At 36.2% G+C, this 18890-nt stretch overlaps 1 protein-coding gene across 8 annotated transcripts in view; it reads left to right on the top strand.

Annotated features, from left to right (window-relative positions):
• LOC111142444 (protein phosphatase 4 regulatory subunit 1) overlaps positions 1-18890 on the top strand; it is a 61209-nt gene that overhangs the window by 13341 nt on the left and 28978 nt on the right. For 3 of the 8 annotated variants that reach the window (XM_022495591.1, XM_022495585.1, XM_022495588.1), the window contains 7 exons: positions 6695-6779; positions 7597-7703; positions 12336-12478; positions 13144-13290; positions 15730-15837; positions 15975-16040; positions 16719-16877. In XM_022495591.1, coding sequence (XP_022351299.1) covers positions 6721-6779; positions 7597-7703; positions 12336-12478; positions 13144-13290; positions 15730-15837; positions 15975-16040; positions 16719-16877 — 789 coding nt within the window. In that variant the 5' untranslated portion in view covers positions 6695-6720. Of the gene's footprint in view, positions 1-6435; positions 6780-7596; positions 7704-12335; positions 12479-13143; positions 13291-15729; positions 15838-15974; positions 16041-16718; positions 16878-18890 lie in introns of all 8 variants that reach the window. The other 5 variants (XM_022495583.1, XM_022495586.1, XM_022495589.1 and 2 more) reach the window with 3 other exon arrangements.

Consider the following 18890-nt stretch of genomic DNA (forward strand, 5'->3'; position numbering starts at 1 on the left):
GGTCCTGGGATGGAGCCCCACATCAGGCTCTCTGCTCAGCATGGAGCCTGCTTCCCCCCACCCCCACCACCTGCCTCTCTGCCTACTTGTGATCTCTGTCTGTCAAATAAATAAATAAAATCTTAAAGTCTACAGTTACTTTTTTTTTTTTAATGTTTGAGAACTCAAGATCACAGGAGAAAGCCCTTGAAGAAGAGCTGATTTTTAGAAGATCTGTTTGGACAGTTTAATTTTTAGAACAAATGTGACATTGAGGTGGAGATTCTATGATGTACCTGCAAATATGGATCTGGCATCAGGGCAGGAGAATTTTGGAGGTTATTTGCATTATAGGTGATTATAGAAGCCACGCATTTTCAAGGTCGAGGGAGGGGACGGTGTGTGTGTGTGTGTAAAACATGAGGACAAAGTAGAAGGAAACTACCTACATAAAACGATGAGAAAAAAATACTAATCCAGAAAGGTTGAAAAATACTCAGGATGGTGTACTTCCAGAGAACCCAAGCAAAGAGAATTTAAGAGGAGGGTATTGGGATAGTGAAAGTCAGCTTTGTCAAGTGCTGTAGAGAAGTAGCACAATTGATCTAAGAAGGGCCCTCTAGTTTTGGCAAATTACTGCTGATCCTTAAGACGAGAATCCCAAGAGTGAAGGAAAATAGGCCAGATTACTTGTCTTGAGGAGGAGGTGAAGGCTGCGTAGGGAACTTACCTCTTCAAGAAATTTGATGAAAAATCATTTTAGAGACTAGCAAGCTTAAGTTCTGGATCGAGTGTCAGGAAAAAAACCCAAGTACTCAGAATTGACTTTAATTACCTTTATATTGCCCATAGAGTATAGTGTACAGGCCTTATCTTCCCTCCACCATTGTAATGTTATTGTTTCCGTAGTTGAGTCTTAGATGAGGTGGTTGGTGTTTAAAGGCAGTGTTGTTGGAAAAATATATCTTTCTACAGCAGTAGCATGAGAAGCACTTGTGTATCTTCTCGTGCTTTTTTTTTTTTTTTTTAAAGATTTTATTTATTTATTTGACAGAGAGATCACAAGTAGGCAGAGAGGCAGTCAGAGAGAGAGAGGAGGAAGCAGGCTCCCCGCGGAGCAGAGAGCCCGATGCGGGCCTCGATCCCAGGACCCTGGGACCATGACCTGAGCCGAAGGCAGAGGCTTTAACCCACTGAGCCACCCAGGCGCCCTCTTCTCGTGCTTTTAAGCATATCTGTGGTCAAGAGTAGAACAGTGGTCGGGAATCTACTCAGACTGTTCTTCCTTGCTTTTGTTCTGGCTGCCCGCACTCTTGGCCCCTGACTAAGTGCTGCAGAGTTCATCAGATACCTTTATGATGGTAAAGTAGGAGCGGGGTTGATTTTTTGAGGGTAGTTCTGGGAACTTAGGGATTTGGCACATCTTCTGAGAATTTAAGGTTTAAGAATAGTAGATTCAAAATTCTTACTGAAAGAGCATGAAATTAGCATGAATTTGTAGTATGTCTGAGCATTGTTAACAAGGAATAGAAAAGAGACTTACGATGATGCAGGTAGAACCAGGATTGTCTCCACTGAATTACAATGTTGTACTCTTAAAGGGGCTAAGGCTCCTATATACTTCTTTCCCCCTCTTCTGCTGCAGTGACTAAGAGTGTCAGATAATCAGGAGAGGAGTAATGTGATACCTGGGGTTGTCTTAGAATGCTGTGTAAAGGCAAAAGGTCTTTGGCTTGGAAAAGAAGGCTTCTTGTTTAACTTCTAAAAAAAAATGTGGTTTTAATTAATAATTGAGAATTTTAATAAAGTGTTAGCGTAGCACAGTTGAATAAGCGTATATTCTGCCCAGAATTGTTGCCCAAAAGAGGTAACAACTGTTGAATTTAACTAAGTTGTTGCTTAGCATCCCTGTGCCATTCCTAATTACAGGGTGGCAGTGTGACTTCTCTAGCCAGGTAAGGGGATATTGCAAAATGTGATAATGTTACTTTTTAAAAAATTAGAAGGCTAGGTTGATTCTGGTTGGCCACATTCTCCTACTCTTCCTGTCTCCCTTCTTTGGGAATCCTGTGTCCCACCTTGTGCTACAGTCCTTGGGCAGTTTGCCAGACATGGCATGGTTTGCCTTTACTCCCTCACCATCCTTAGATCTCTCTGCTGGGAATGCCCTCTTCCTGCCCTCTGTCCTGCTTGGCAACTCCAGTGTATCTTCCAAGAACTGCCTGATTTTTTGAAGTCTTGTACTCACCAGGGCAAATTTAGACATACAACAACTAAAAGCATATAATAGTTACCAATATACTGTGTATATTCTTATACTGTCTATCTTTCTTTGTATGTGTACACATATCTGGACATACATACTTCCACGCATGTACTTTGTCTAGTGTTTATATCTGTGTTCCTTATTGAGTGCTTGGCACTCCCAGTATATGGGCTGCCCTACTTACTGGTTGAAATGGATGAAAACATTTAAAAATAAATGAAAACCACATTGAGATTCTCTGTATCTAGAAACAGACCTAAATGCACAGGGAAGGAAACATTTACTCATTTGCCTGACTCCATGTTAGAGACTTTATAGACGTTACCTTAGAATGCGTGTCTTAAAAAGTCTTTCCCTTTATTTTGTAGATGAGGAAGCAGACCCAAATTAATTAGGTATTTGTGTTAAGTTCATATAGTTCATGAGTAGCAAAACATGAGATTTGAACCCAGATCTGTCTTACTTTGAAGAGCCTCTATCCTTTTCACACCACTGTTCACTGTCACTATGTAGAGGTTAAATTAATCATCTTGAAACTTCCACATGGGTCCAACTTTAAACTTTTACATTTTCCTTAAATTTAAAATAGCTAAAAATTGGACCATTGCTTTCTGCTCCTTTGGATTTCCTTTGGTGCTGGTGCAAGGAGCTGAGAATAGGTAGAGGATACATCCTGAACTGTAAGGATATTTTCTCTCTTCCACTATATAACCTCTTAGCTTATTACAAAGGGAAGTATTCTGTTTTATAAGTTAACAAAGAGAAGTGTCATTTTTCTGTTGTTAACGTTCTCATCATTTTTTTCTTGATCTCTCAGTGTGTATTGTAACACACTTGGTTTTTATAATTTGGGAGTAGAAGGATCTGTTGAGTCTAATTTCCTATTAGGAATTCTCTTCTATTAGGGTTCTGTTAGAATTCACTAAAACCCACAAGTTTTCATTGAACGATTGAAGAGTGCACTTACGATGACGAGCACTAAGTAACGTATAGAATTATTGAATCAATTATATTGTGCACCTGAAATTAATATAACACTGTATGTTAACTCTACTGGAATTAAAGTAAATACTTAAGTAAAAAAATTTTTTTAAAAAGATGTCATATAGCTTTTTCATGGAAGCATTTATTTTGTAATTAAATGTGGGGTTTTGAAAACGTGAAGATTGCCCACTTAAGTGTTTATTGGAATCCTGTCTCTCATGCAGAGCTTGCAAGTCCTCTTCCTTTTTCTACTCCATCCTGGTTGCCCTTCAGCTAAGACATTAAGTTTCCTGGGGAAGAGGAAGTATAGGAATTTGGGGAGGTCAGGTAATTTGAAAAAGCATTTTAGAGTGATCATTGTCTTTAATATGCTTTTTGGTCAGTTTGAAATTTCAAATAACATGAAAAGATGACCTGATTTTTCTTACTTCATCAGTGGAGGAGCCTAGGTTTTTAAGGCTGTGAAGCCCTAAGGGCTGCTGCTGCCATAGTGTCAAAGCCTCTGTAAACTTAAATAAGTTAACCAGAAAGAAGATGCTCAGGTGGGGTATGGAGGCATGAAACGTCTCTCTTCATCTGCAGTAATGGTCCTTGTCTTTGTCTTTTGTGTAATACTAATATCACCACTTTGGCTTTTTTAGGCTTACTGCTTCATGTTATATCTTTGGTGTAAAAGAAAAAAAAATTATTTTCAACCTGTTGGTTGAAATTTTGGCTTTAAAACTATGTCTCTGGTGGATAGGCTATAGTTAGTTGGGTGTTACTTTTTTATTAGTTGGGGATCTCTGCTTTTAAGTGTATAGTCCGCTTATACGGTATGTAATTACTGGTCTGGTTGGATTAGGTCTGGTTTTTTTCTATCTGTCTCTCTTTTTTATCCTCTGTTGCTTTTTTCCTGACTTTCTTTTGGGTTAATGATATTTTTTAGTATTGCATTTTAATTCCCCTATTGGCTTTCTAGCCATTCTTTTTTGTGTATTTTAGAGAGTACTCACAAGGATTGTAACCCTTAATCACTGTCTAGTTAGTGTTCTTGCATAAACTATAGGATCCTTATTAACAGTTCAGCTACATTTACTACCTCTGTGTTGTCTGTTTTATCGGAGAATGTTATTTACTGTACCATCACTCAGTATATGCTGTAGGGTTTTTTCGTTAGTGGTAATAGTCTTTTTTTATTGATTATTTTTATGTTTCTCTTCTTGTAACCTGTGGCAGACATTTGCAAGATAACTGAGTAAGACTTAAGTGTGTACTCTGTCATATGGGAACCAAATCCTCATGGCCTCCATAAAGATGAGATCCAGAGCCTTATTAGTCCAATCAAAAACTGATGAAGAAATCTTGAGTTCAGAAAGGAGGGTTCAGGCCAGGATGAATCCACAGATACTGGCAGGAGAAAACAGTTCTAGGAGATAAAAGTGAAGCTTTGTCACCATTGCCTGTGCCAGAGTGGAACATCTCCTTTTGTAGAGAACTCATTCATTGTCAACCGTGGTGGTTAGAGTGGTGTCCAGATGTGAAGCAAAATACAGTTTTGTTGCCTTCTTAAATATGGTTGTTCCACAATCTGCATTTGAATTAGTAGGGGTATTTATTAAAAATGAGTGTTCCTGGAGCTTACCCCAAACCTCCATAATCAGTATTTGACTGTGCCACCTGCTGTCTGCATTTCAAGTTAAGTGCTCCAAGCTTGCCTTATACACGGCAATGTTGGACAGTCGCCACTCTAGGAGTCCTGGCTTTCTAAGGACCAGTATCATGATTTTAATGGTTATCTTTAAGATTAACAAGTATGAGACTGATGAAACAGTTTGGTCATAGTCATAGAATTCTAGAGCCTGCATAAAGGTACCTTTGAGGTCATGCTAGCTCAACAGTCCTGTACTAGAAGGAGAAAAACAGAGGCCAAATAAGAGTATCTGAGTGGTTTTTACAACTTTCTGATTCAAAATAAATACTGTGCTATGAATTATAGATCAGCATAAACTGTATAAAAGTTGTCTGCACTATGTAAGTAATTATTTTAATGTTAGGTGTTATTTTTAATCCAGTTTGAAAATCTCTGCCTTTTAATTGGGGGTATTGATACTATTTGTGCTCAGCAAGGTTATTGACATGGTTGGGTTTAAATCTCACAGCTTTCTGTGTGTCCTGTCTCCTCTTTTATCCTCTTTTTTTGCCTTTTGTATGGAATATTTTTTTTATGATTCCATTTTATGGCCTTATTGGCTTACTAGCTATATATCTTTGGTGGATTTGGGTTTTTTTTTTTTTTTTTTTTTTTTTTGATGTTTAATGGCTACTGTAGAGTTTCTGATTAGTGTACATCTTTAAACAGTCTGCCTTCAAGTAACATGTTATCTTCTCACAGTGTTAAGAACAGTGTACTTTGCCCTTTTCCTGCCTTTGTGCTGTTGTAGTCACACATCTTAACTTCTATATATGTTAGAAACCCGAAGTACATTTTTTTAAAGTTTTTATTTAAATTCCAGTTAGCATATAGTGTAATTAGTTTCAGATGTACGATACAGTGATTCAGCACATCCATTCAACACCTGGTGCTCATCACAAGTGCCCCCCCCAATCCCCATCACCTATTTCACCGACCTCCCCTCTGTTCATTCTAGTTAAGAGTAGATTTTTTATCTTTTTTTTTGCATTGCATATTTTTACTTTAAACAATTATCTTTCAAAGAGATTTTTAAATAAAGTCTTTTGTACAATTGGTATAATTTTCTTTTTACTTGAAGGACTTTAATAATTCTTATAGTGTGGGTTTGCTAGTGATGATGTCTGTCAGCTTTGTGTGTTTGAAATCTGTATATTTGAAAGATATGAATTTCAGAGATATTTTAAGGATGTTTATTTATTGGCTACAGAATTGTAGGTTGACTTTTTTTTGTTTTGTTTTTGGTTTTTTTTTTTTTTTTTTTTTTTTTCTTTTTTCTTTTAGTACTTCAAGGAATGCTCTTCTCTCTCCTGGCTTATATTGTTTCTGATGAGAAGTCTGCTAGAATTCTTACATTTGTTTTTTTTTTTTTTTTTTTTGCTTAAAATGTGAGTTATTCTGACTGCATTGCAGAATTTACTTTACCAGTGTTTGACATTTTATTTAGAAGTTGTTAGTGTTCTGATTGAACATGTAAGTTCTCAGTGATCACACTGTGCTGAGTTTTCATAGCCTCTGTCCCCTCTGTTTCTAGAGACAACTAGACATACCTGTAGAAAAAGGAGAGGGAGCATCCTTGAGTCTTTCATGGCTTGAATGTAAGAGTTGATGTAAGAATCTCTTGTGATCCTTTATATCACTCCAGAAACATTAAAGATAGTCTTACTTATGCTGCTTCAGACAGGCAAGGGTACTTTTTAGTTTCAGAGTGTTATAAGGAATATTTCTGATGTCTCTGATAGTTGGTGTGGATGACTACAGCTCAGAGTCTGATGTGATTATTATACCTTCAGCCCTGGACTTTGTCTCACAAGATGAAATGTTGACGCCACTGGGGAGACTGGACAAGTATGCTGCAAGTGAGAACGTGTTTAACAGGTATGTGCCTATTCTTTTCCTCGTGGAAGTGGAAGGATTAATTATTACGTTCATTTCAATAGGGAAAATCCAGTTTTTCAGTTTAAAGTAGTATTAACATGTGTAGTCTCAGCCAGCATGTTTTGTTAATAATCACAGCCAAGGCCTCTTTTATAATTGTTTATTCCTTGATCCTAGTAAGCATGTGACACTCTTTGTTAGCATTTTGGCAAAAAAAGAAAACCCAAAACAAATAAAAACACCATTACCTTTTTGGTGTTCGGCATAATTTTAATATTTGTGTAAAGTGATCACTGAGGGAAGTATATTATTCTTTCAACAGATGATGCTGTAAACCTACTATGTGCCAGGTGATGTTCAAGGGGATTGGGACGCTTCCTAATGCGTTGTTTCTCCAACTGTGGTCCCCAGGATACCTGTATCAGTTTTCTGGGAAATCTGAAAGTCTTAAATTTTTTGAGTATAGATGTATAAATCTCAGTAAAAATGTGTGAAGGTAATATTTTACAGAATGAGGAATGTGTGTATTTTCCTATAATTTGATAGTTGAAGATAACTGAAATTTTGTAGAATTTTCAGTGACCTTAGAAATTTGTCACTTCAGTTAAAGATGAAAAATATTTTGGTAAATACTCAGTCTCTTGTTAACAATAAAATCCATGCTGGTGTTTGTCACTTAGGAGATTAGTAACTTAATGTATGTTATAAAATATCTTAAGAAAAAAATTCTTTAAAATCATGTAGAGTCTACCTTTTGGAATTCTAAATATTACTTATTAACACTGCTAAGCACTATATCATTTTCTTTTTCTTTTAGACAAATGGTGGCCCGGAGTTTGCTGGACACATTGAGGGAAGTCTGCGATGATGAAAGAGATTGCATTGCTGTTTTGGAAAGAATTAGCAGATTAGCTGACGATTCAGGTATACATTTATGCAGAGAAAGGTTTCTTTAACCAAATTTGAGGTTTTATGAACTAATGAAAAACTTAGTGTATTATGAGACTTCTTTAAAAGATTTCCTAAATAAATTACCAAATACATCAGTAAGAAAAAGAAAAAAAACTTTGTAAGAGCCACATTTTGTGGTTGGTTTAATTTTGGAAATTTCTCATCAGAAAAATCTACAAGTTGTTTTTGCATCATGTATGTTAATATTTTAGGATTGCTGAAAACTTAAAAATAATTTTGAATAAATTTTAAAAGGGATGGAGTGAGCTATAACTTTTTTAAGGCAAATATAAAATGCTTCTATCAGTCATGATAAAACTAGAGCGTTTGTCTCCAAGGAGAAGATAGGATGGTCTGCTTAAGAAAGAGGTAAACCTGCGGTGCCTGCGTGGCTCAGTGGGTTAAAGTCTCTGCCTTCCGCTCAGGACATGATACCAGAGTCCTGGGATTGCAAGCTGGCTCTCTGCTCAGCAGGGAGCCTGCTTCCCTTCCTCTCTCTTTGCCGGCCTCTCTGCCTACTTGTGATCTCGGTCTGTCAAATAAATAAATAAAATTTTTTTTTAAATGTTTAAAAAAAAGAAGTAAACCTGACTTCAATATGGTTATATTAAGTTTCTTAATATTTTTTCTTGAGGCAAAATATGCATAACATAAACCTTACCATTCTAACTTAATCTTAAGTCATATGCATATCTTTATTTTTTATTTTAGAAACAATTCAAAAATAATTTTTTTTCTTAAACCGATTCTCTTTATTAAAATGTCTTATTTTTCACTTTCTAACAAACTTTTTGGCATGTAAGCACTCTGATTTTTAATTTTTAGATGGGCTCATCTTTTGGTGAGCAATTTGTTTTATGGGACTATGTTTTACTATTTACATAAGCCTTAAGTGTTTTTTTATTTTCCTATAGAGTAGAAAAAAATTCATAAGCTTACAAATAATCTGTCTAATGGTGACATCTAATGATGATATATGTACTTGCTTATATATGTATGCTTGTTCCAGAATGGTTTTAGGAGAATCTCCTCAATTATAATTTTCATTACTTATTTTTTGCATTGTGGCTATTCCTTAGTTATTAGAATAGATATTCTTTAGGGAGAAATTTGTGTTTATTTTCTTTTACCTGTTTGTCACCCATAGTACTTGTTTTTATAAATATATTTATCTATATATAGTTGACCCTTGAACATGGGTTTGAACTGTGCAGGTCCATTGATTTTTTTTCGTTGAGTACAGTACTTTAAATGTATTTTCCTTATGATTTTTTAATAACATATTCTTTTCCCTAGCTTACTTTATTGTAAGAATACAGCATACAATACGTAAAACATAAAAAGTACGTGTTAATCGACTTGTTATTGGTAAGGCTCTCAGTCAACAGTAGGCTAATAGTAGTCAGGTTTTGGGGGTGTCAAAAGTTTTATGTGGATTTTCTACACAGGGAGGGGTCAGTGCCCCAGCCCCTTAGTTGTTCAAGGGTCAACTGTATATTTTTTTTTTAAATATACTCTCAAGTTTTTGAGTTCATGGTAAATATCTCTATTGACTTTCACATTTTTTGTTCATTTGATAAGCGTAATACAGTGCACAGTCCTAGGCCAGATTCTAGAATAAATGCTAGAGCAGTTACTAAGGTGAATAAGAATTCCTGTCATCAAATTAACAGTTTAATGAATGCAAATAACTTACAAATAATACTTTATAACAGGGAGAGTTGTTGCTGGTTTCAGAAAGTTAGTGACATTTAGTTAAAGTTAGTAGAATAATGAGGTACAGAGAAGGGAAACAGCATACTCAGGAGAAGAAAAGACTGGTTTAGAGGATTAAGGAGTTCAAAATAGTGGCCCATTTGGTCAACAGGTAGTTTACTGAGTCTACGGCTTAAAATAATGAGGCTGTTCAATAAAGCAGTCGAGGGCTAGATTGTAGGGGTCCATACCGTGCCATCCTAGAGTGTGTTTTTATGATATAGAACAGTAATGTACCAGTACAGACACTTGGTGACATAGATGGGCAACAGGAACACTTGTTGGGGAGCTCTGTTACTTTAATATTGAATAAAACTCACTACAAAAAGTACATGGACTGGGGTGCCTGGGTGGCTCAGTGGGTAAAGCCTCTGCCTTTGGCTCAGGTCATGATCTCAGGGTCCTGGGATCGAGCCCCGCCTCTGGCTTTCTGCCCAGCAGGGAGCCTGCTTCTCTTCCTCTCTCTCTGCCTGCCTCTCTACCTACTTGTCATCTCTCTCTGTCAAATAAATAAAATCTTTCAAAAACAAAAAAAAAGTACATGGACTATAAATTTTCAGCTCCATGAAGTAAAGCAAAATGAAGGCCCATGTAATTACTACTCAGATCAAGAGATAAAACTAGCATCCCGGAAACCATTTCAGGGCACCTTCTCATTTCTGTCCTGTTCTTCTTTCCCAAGGTAAATCCATGTTTTGACCCCTAAGTGTGTAGATTAATTTTCCCCTCTGAACTTTTATATGGAATCATACTGAAAATGTTCTTTTGTGTCTAGCTTCTTTATACTTCTGAAGCTTATCATGTTGGTGTGTAACTGTATGTATAGATTTTTTAAAATTGAAACAGAAAAGAGTTGGATGAAAAAAACTTACTAAATTAGTAGTAAATTTAAACAAGCATTTGCTATATGAAAATCCTAAAACTATGAGTAATAACTTTAGGGAAATAAAAAAATCAAGATAAAAGTTGATAAGGATAAGGCAGATGAAAGATTTAAAGGTTCTAAGCTCCTTGTTTGCTTAAGAGAATGGAATATATGCATTAATTTTACAACTGTATATTTTTCAGTAGTCATGATCAGCCCAGCTTATCAAGTTAGAAACCTTGGACTCAACTCCCTTTTCTTCATTCTCTTCAGCCATCATAGTAGCTCTGAAATCCCTCCCCAGCACTTCAGTTCCTCCCATATGACTCACAGTGTGTTCATTTCTTGACTCTGTTTTGTTCCATTGGTCTGTTTGCCTAACCAGGTCTTTGAAGAAAGAAAAGTTACTGATCACATTCTTTTTCTTTTTTTTTTTTAAATATTTTATTTATTTATTTAAGAGAGGGACTGAGCAGTGGGGAGGGACCAAGGAAGAGGGAGAAGCAGACTCTTGGCTGAACAAAGAGCCTGATGTGGGTGAGAGCATGACTTTAGCCAAAGGCAGACGCCCAACCAACTGAGCCACCCAGGCACTCCTACTGATTTCATTCTTAACCAGAACTGTAACTTGTATCCTTCTTTTGCTTCAAAAATATGTATAATTATTAGGTCCATGTAAGCAAATACAGGGTCAGTGAGGAAAAGGAGAGGCCTATGTCTTTTTTTTTTTTAACTAATTATTTTTCAAAACAGAAGCACTATTTTGTTCAGTTACTGTCTAACTTCAAATGGCAGAACCATGTAATAGAAATTCCAAATATTGGTTTGTTGATAAGATTCTTAGCTTTGTAAGATGCTAGTGCATTTTCTCCTGATGCTTTCATTAATTTCTGTTTGTTGAAATCTAAAGTTCCTCTGGACCCATGCATGCATATTTACCTTAAAGTAACTGTAATGATATAATCATTAATACCAAGGTTCTAATTAGGTCTGATGTAATGAATTGTATTGATAATCTGTCATGTCTGTATGTGTCTTGGTCATTTGCATTTCTTCTGAGAACTGCTTGTTCTTATCCTTATTTTCTTCCTTGTGTTCATTTAAACAATGGGTTCTTTGTATATTTAGTTATTAATACTTTGTTATATGTATATTTTCTCCCAAGCCAGCTTGCCTTTTAACTGAGTATGGTACCTGTTGTCTATAATGGAGGCTTTATAAAGTGGAATTAGTTGGTCTCAAAGTTGGTTTGGGGGTTTTGTTTGCCTTGGAAGGGCTTCTCACCTCAAGATTAAACATTTTTTTTAATGTTGTCTTTTAGTGCTTTTGATCTTTAAAAAAAAAATGTTTGGAACTTTAATTAACAATTCATGTATGATATGCAGGATAGGCATCATCCTTTTTTCTCACATAACTGATTCTCCTGCCATTACTCTGTCTTAAAACCCAGAGATTTGAAATGCTATATTTGTCATTCTTTTGCTGTACATACTTGGGTCTTTCAGATTTTTTGTTTCTTTAAATTGATTGGTCTACTTTATTTTAATCTTAGTTAATTTTAACTATAAATTCTGTATTCATTGATTAAATTTAGGTTAGGAACCGGTCCTTATGACTTGTCCTAGGAGGCTCTTAAATAGTTCATAGATATTACATATTTTGTTGATGTGAATATTGGATATTTAACCCCTAGCATATGTGACACAATTAGGTGATGGATAAATTTGGTCATAATAGGAAATGATTGCATACTTAGTGCACAGTAGGAAGATAGAAGCCTGGGGATGGGAGTAGGATCTTCCTTTTACTTGAAGCGTTGACCTGCATATGATTGTGAAAAAGGATCCTAGAGTTAGAGTACACTGTGTAAGTCCCTTTTATGCTGAGGATGGAAGTCCAGAGCTTTCCTGAGTAGTCTTAAGCCCAGGCAAAGATTTTGTTAATTTGGGGTAATGTGTTTGTTCACATTTCTGTTATTTCAATAGAACCGACGGTGAGAGCAGAGCTGATGGAACAGGTGCCTCATATTGCATTGTTTTGTCAAGAAAACCGGCCTTCAATCCCATATGCTTTTTCCAAATACTTACTGCCTATTGTGGTTAGATATCTTGCAGATCAGAATAATCAGGTAAGAGTGCCATTTACATATTCTTACATTTACCATGTTGTATGTAGAATGGCCTCTCCTAGCTGGTCTCATTTGAGTGCTTTTTCCTCTTCAGCTTCATTATTCTGTTTTTCAAAATGACTTTGTGTCTTAGACAAGATATGTTGAGAGTCTGGCAAATCTAGAAAGTCCCCTTAATGCCATGATAAGACAGTGCCCAGTAGCTGCATTCTTACATGGTACCCTCGTGGGTGCCCCTCAGAAAGTTTGCTAATTAGAGAGTCACTGTTCACAGGGGTGGCTTTCCTTTTGCACATGTGATAGCATGTGAGCTGGGAGGAGGGGCAGAGGGAGAGGGAGAGAAGCCGACCTCCTGCTGAGCAGGATACCCAATGCAGGGCTCAGTCCCAGGGTCTGGGATCAAGAGTTGGGTGCCCAACCGGCTGAGCCACCTGGGCACCCCACAAGGATGGCTTTCCTGTTCCAGTTCATTTGTCGTATCACAGTCTGCCAAGTTCTGTCTTGGCAATAGCTGGAGAAAATAGCAACAAGTTTTTTATTTGCAAAGTTTTGCCAGTTATGAATCCCTTTAAGTTGAGATGAAAAGTCTTCACTTTCGTGAAAATCAAGTAATAGGGTCTTGTTACATCATGTATGTATTTTGTTTATTCTGATTTTTTTCCTAGGTAAGAAAAACAAGTCAGGCAGCTTTGCTGGCTCTGCTGGAGCAGGAGTTAATTGAGCGATTTGATGTGGAGACCAAAGTGTGCCCCGTCCTCATAGAGCTAACTGCCCCAGATAGCAACGATGATGTGAAAACAGAAGCTGTGGCTGTAAGTAGAAGACACTTTTTCTTTAAAAGGCAAAAATTCGTCACTGTTTTGACAAATAGGAGGTGCTCAAATATTGTAGAATGTACTATGGAGTGTATTAGGTATCATAGTAGCCCCAGAGCATTAGAAAGGTCTAGAGAGGGACATAGGCACACAAAAGAGGTCTGTGTTTTGCGGGCCCCAGTTGTGCTTTGCACCTGTGAATTAGATGGGCTCTATCGCAGGGCTCTGAGAAAGCAAGATATGCAGCAAGAGAATAATAAGTAACTGTAAATTCATTATTATGGAAAAAGAAGATGGGAGAAATAATCAGTGCAGTTAAAAAACAAAAACCCAGTATTGGATGAAGAAACATTGGTGAAACTCTAGTTGCTATTAAACACTTTTCTAGGCACTATGTAAGCACAGGAGAAAAAAATAGCTCCTGCCCTTGACATTGTGGTCTTTGGGGGAAGGATAGTCAGGCAAGTAATTTTATAATGATATATAATAAGTGATAGAAATTGTGATGATAAGAAAAACACATGAATTAAATCATGTACATAAAAAAGTCCGGTTTAACAAGTCCATCTAAAATTTCAGCTCTACTTGGAAAATGAGAGTTTACTGTTTAAACCTAAAATAGGGACATCTGGCTGGCTCAGTTGGTGGCGTGTGTGATTCTTTGTCTTAGGGTTATGCGTTCGAACCCCATGTTGGTTGTAGAGATTACCTAAAAATAAAATAAAAAATAAAACCCTAAAATAATAGCATCTTGTAGATATGAAAAGAATTACACAAAAATTGGGTAATGTTTCTGGATCATTAGGATGAATTAAGTTGTTTCTATAGTCCCCTTTCCCTTGGAAATGTCTTGATTCCATTATTTTATTTTTTAGATACTCCATACCAGTTAATAGTAAATTTAGATACTTTTCAGTAATATCACTTTTATTGAAATGAAATTCACATAATGAAAAACCATTTTAAAGTGTACAATTAAGTTAGCATTTAGTACATTCACCATGTTGTACAATCAGCACCTCTGTCACATTCCAAAGTGTAGCATTTTTTTTTTTCCCACAAATTCCTCAATGAAGAAAATCAGTTTTCGCATAACTGAGGAGAGTTTAACTTGCTTGGTTATTTTTATGGGACTTAACAATAGTGAAGCATTATAACTAATGGACTATATATCCAGCACTAGAATGAAACCCAGGATTCTTCTACAGTCGGTTTATTTATTTTATCATGTTCTGCACATCCTAGCTTTCTAGTTGTTCTCTATCTTGGAGATAATTCATTCTGATGAATTTAATTACGTTAGATCAGTGATACAGGATGTAACTTCAGATCTTTAGGGCTTGAAGATGCTTAGAAACAGTATAGAGTCAAAGAACAAAACTGGCTTTGGAATTTGGGAAATACAGATGTCACCACGAGTTGTGAGGATGCTGGGATTTTGATAAGGATTGTGTTGAATCTATAAATCAGTTTGGAGATAATCACCCACCTAACAATCCATGGTCGATTTCCCCATTTATTTAGGTGTTTTATGTTTCTCCTCAATGTTTTGTAGTTTTCAGTAGACAGCACATCTGTATTTTGTTGAACCATGTTTCTTAACATTGCTGTGAATGATACTGTTTTTAAATGTTTTCATTTCCTTGGTTCATTTTTGGTTCTGGTATATGTCCTACAAACTTCCTAAGCCCACTTATTTGTTCTAGTGGCTTTTCTGTAGAGTCCTTGGGATTTTTCTATATAGAGAATCATGTCCTGTATGAATAATGTTTTCTTTCTCTTCTCATCATGTTTGTATGGGCTAGGAGTAGGTATAGTAATAACAGACCATCAGGTGTCTTTCTGTACTAACTGGAGGGTGGAGTGGGGTATTTATTTAAATAACACTGGGCCAATTTTCAAACATAGTTCATCCTCGTTTGCCTGGACTGCGTTACCTGAAACTGCGTGTTGGAACTGGGTCCCTGTCTTCATTAGAACCGAGGGACGCAGTTCTCTTCTGCACGAGTTTCTGTTAACTTGGTACTTTGCAAGGTAAGGACTGCCTCTAGAGAGTCTTCTCTTAGCAGTACAAGTATACTGAGCCCAAATTATTCTTGTGGATCATCTTTCCTTTGAACAGTGACCATTTGTTTTCTTACTGTTAAAGTTATCAGGCAAAATAATATGATTGAAACTATACTCAGAAATGAAATTTTTCAGATTATCTCTGGGTTTACTGTGCATTTGGTAATTATTGATAGTAGTAAATATCTATTTTTCTCCCTTGAACCTGGATAAATAAGATGAATGTTGTTTGTGATGTATGCGGGAAAATGATGCCACAACCTATTTTATATTTTCTAAAGCATATACTTTTGATAAGTTAGCAGACTTAACTGGAAAAGTCTTAGTTTGAAGATGTTTTCAGTGTGCTTTTGTTCTTATCCATTTTAGATAATGTGCAAAATGGCTCCCATGGTTGGGAAGGACATTACAGAGCGTCTTATCCTCCCTAGGTTTTGTGAGATGTGCTGTGATTGCAGAATGTTTCATGTTCGAAAGGTATTTTTTAGGCATTTTGTTTGTTTAAGAACACATGGTTATAGTGGTTACTGTATTGATACGTGAAACTTAAAAGATTGTTTTAAAAGCCCTGTGTTTGGATGATTTTGAAATGTCAGTGATGCTTCTATTGTCAGGTCTGTGCTGCCAATTTTGGAGACATCTGCAGTGTAGTTGGCCAGCAAGCTACTGAGGAGATGTTGGTGAGTAGTGCAGAGATAGAGGGGTAACAGAGGGGTAAGCAGTCCATTACAGAGTAATACATCAAGTTTAAAATGCATACATTTACCCCCACATTTTATTAACACAGTCTCATGAATGCAAACCAGAAAGATAATATGACTCTGAGTTTGGGAGTTTACATTTCTATAATCTAGGCACTTGAATTGTGTTTTGATTATAGTTTGTTAAAAATGCAGATATGTGATATGTAAGGACCGTTGATGTATTTTTACCTCTCCCATTCCTACTAAACAAATCAATTGTACTCGAAGAAATCTGTAATTTTATTGCAACGCTCAAGTATTCTAGTGACAAATCTACAGCTTGTTATTTTTAAGTGGTTAGTGCCTGGGATATACATGCTTCGTGTACCAGTTAACCTACTTGAAGAGTCTCTGAAACCATCCATTAGGCAAAACAGTTTAGGTACAAACTTTTGCATGAAACTGAAGCTATGTTTGTTGTTTCTGCTTTTCCAGTCAGCAGGGCTATGAATGAGGTGTGATTTATTTCAAATTGCTGAGGTTTAGTACGCAACAGGTCTTCTAAATTATTACAGGAAAATCTAGTATTTTGAAACACTGTGAAAGCAGAAAATGAAATAAAATGAATCTCTGAAACCCGCGTTGCCTGCCTAACACACCACTGTCCTTGCGTAGCTGCCCAGGTTTTTCCAGCTTTGTTCTGATAACGTGTGGGGAGTCCGGAAGGCCTGTGCCGAATGCTTCATGGCGGTTTCCTGTGCGACATGTCAAGAAATCCGACGGACTAAACTGTCAGCACTGTTTATTAATTTGATCAGTGATCCTTCACGTTGGGTAGGGTTTTGTCTAATTCTCATTTTTGTAGAAAAATACATTTTACACAAAACATGATTTTGATTTCATGATTTAAGAAATAATTATGGTATTGGTAATTGTTTTAGGAGTAGACAGGTAAACTATATTAACTTTTTTTTTAACTGGACAAAACTTCTGTATAAATAGAAATCACATTCATTCTAAGGATATGATGTGGTATATTGATTTTCAGGCATTAAACCTTTGATAAGTCTCACCTGGCCATAGTGTAATAATTTTTGATATCTTGCTGGACTGTTTGCTACTATTTTGTTAGGGGTTTTTATATCCATATTATAAGAGATAATGGTCTATAGTTTCTTGTGGCTTTTTTTGGGAGGGTTTGTTTTGTTAACAGGGTAATAATGGCCTCGTAAAACAAGTTGGGAAGGGCTCCCTCTTTGTTTTGGGAGAATTTGTGAAGAATCAGTGTTCTCATTTAAATGTTGAGTAGACTTCAGTGATGATACTGGCTCAGTTTGGACTTTTCCTTTGTATGTAGTTTTGTTTGTTTTGTGTTTCCTAATCTCTTTACTTGTTATAGGGTTATTCAGATAATCTTCACTTGTTAGAGAGTTATTCAGATAATTTTTTCTTGAGTCAGTTTTAGTAGTTTGTCTAGGAATTTGTCTGTTTTATGTAAGTTATCTAATTTGCTGGTATTTGATCTGTAGTATTTTCTTCATAATCTTGGTATTTCTGTAACGTCAGTAGTAATGTCCCTTCTTTCTGGTTCTAGTGTCTTTGTCTCTTGGCCATACTGCTGAAGGTTTGTCTGTTCTGTTCATATTTTTAAAGCTTTAGTTTCATCAGTGTTCTCTTTATTTCTGTTCTTCATTTCATTAGCTTCCACTCTAATCTATATTATACCCTCTCCTCTGCTGCTCTTTATTTTTCCAATGTCTTGAGGCAGAAGATTAAGTTAGTAGTTTGAGATCATCCTTCCTTCTTTGAGTTACCATCCAGGGTAACTGGCTTTTAACCTGAAGAGCTTCCTTTTGTGTTTATTGTCCTATAAATGTGGTAGCAACAAATTCTGTTTCTGCTTATCTGGGTATGTCTGTATTTTGCTTTCATTTTTGAAAGATAGCTTTGTTGGGTACAGGGCTCTTGGTTAACACGGTGTTTTTGTTTTGTTTTCAGTTTCTTCGAACACTTTGTGTCTTACCCCCTGCCCTCCGGTCTCTTGTTTTTGCAGGAAGTTAGGTTTATTTTATTGGGGTTCTCTTGTAAGTGGTATGTCACTTTCCTTTTGCCACTTTCAATATCTTCTTGCTTTTGACTTTTGGCATTTTCACTATGATGTGTTTGTAGATATCGTAATTTATCCTACATGTTGAGCTGCTTTCATGTGTAAATTACTGATTTTTAATAAATTTGGGAACATTTTGAGCCATCATTTCTTCAGATATTGTGTCTTTTCTCTCCTGGTATTCCCATTACACATATAATGATGCACTTAATGGAGTCCCACATTTTCTGAGATTCTGTTCATTTTTCCTCATTTTCTTTTTTCTCTCTGTTCTTTGCTAAACTTTATTAATATACCTTGAGTTCCCTCATTTTTTTTCCTACCAGTTCAGAACTACTTAAGTTTATGTGGTGAGTTTTTATTTCAATCATTATACCTTTCAACTCAAGAATTTCCATCTGGTTCTCTTCATGTCCTCATACCTTCCTTTACTTCTTTACTCATGCTTTCCTTTCATTCTGTGAACAATTTATAATGGTCACTTCGAAGTTTTTTTCTAAGTCCAACATCTTAGTGTTCTCACACGTAGTTTCTGTCCCTTAATTTTTCCCCCAGTCTATGGATTATACTTCTTTGTTCCTTTGCATGCTTTATAATTTTTTTTAACCTGGTCATTTTAGATAATACAGCAGATTTGGGTACTTCTATCCCTCTCTGGGGCTTGTTACTGGTACTTGTTTGTTTAGTGACTGGCTGGAATGTGTTAGTGGATTCTTATTCCCCCCCTCCAGGAGGCACAG

The sequence above is a fragment of the Enhydra lutris genome, unplaced genomic scaffold (genome assembly GCF_002288905.1).
Source record: "Enhydra lutris kenyoni isolate GAN:26980312 unplaced genomic scaffold, ASM228890v2 scaffoldscaffold8, whole genome shotgun sequence".
In the NCBI taxonomy this organism is placed as follows: domain Eukaryota; kingdom Metazoa; phylum Chordata; class Mammalia; order Carnivora; family Mustelidae; genus Enhydra; species Enhydra lutris.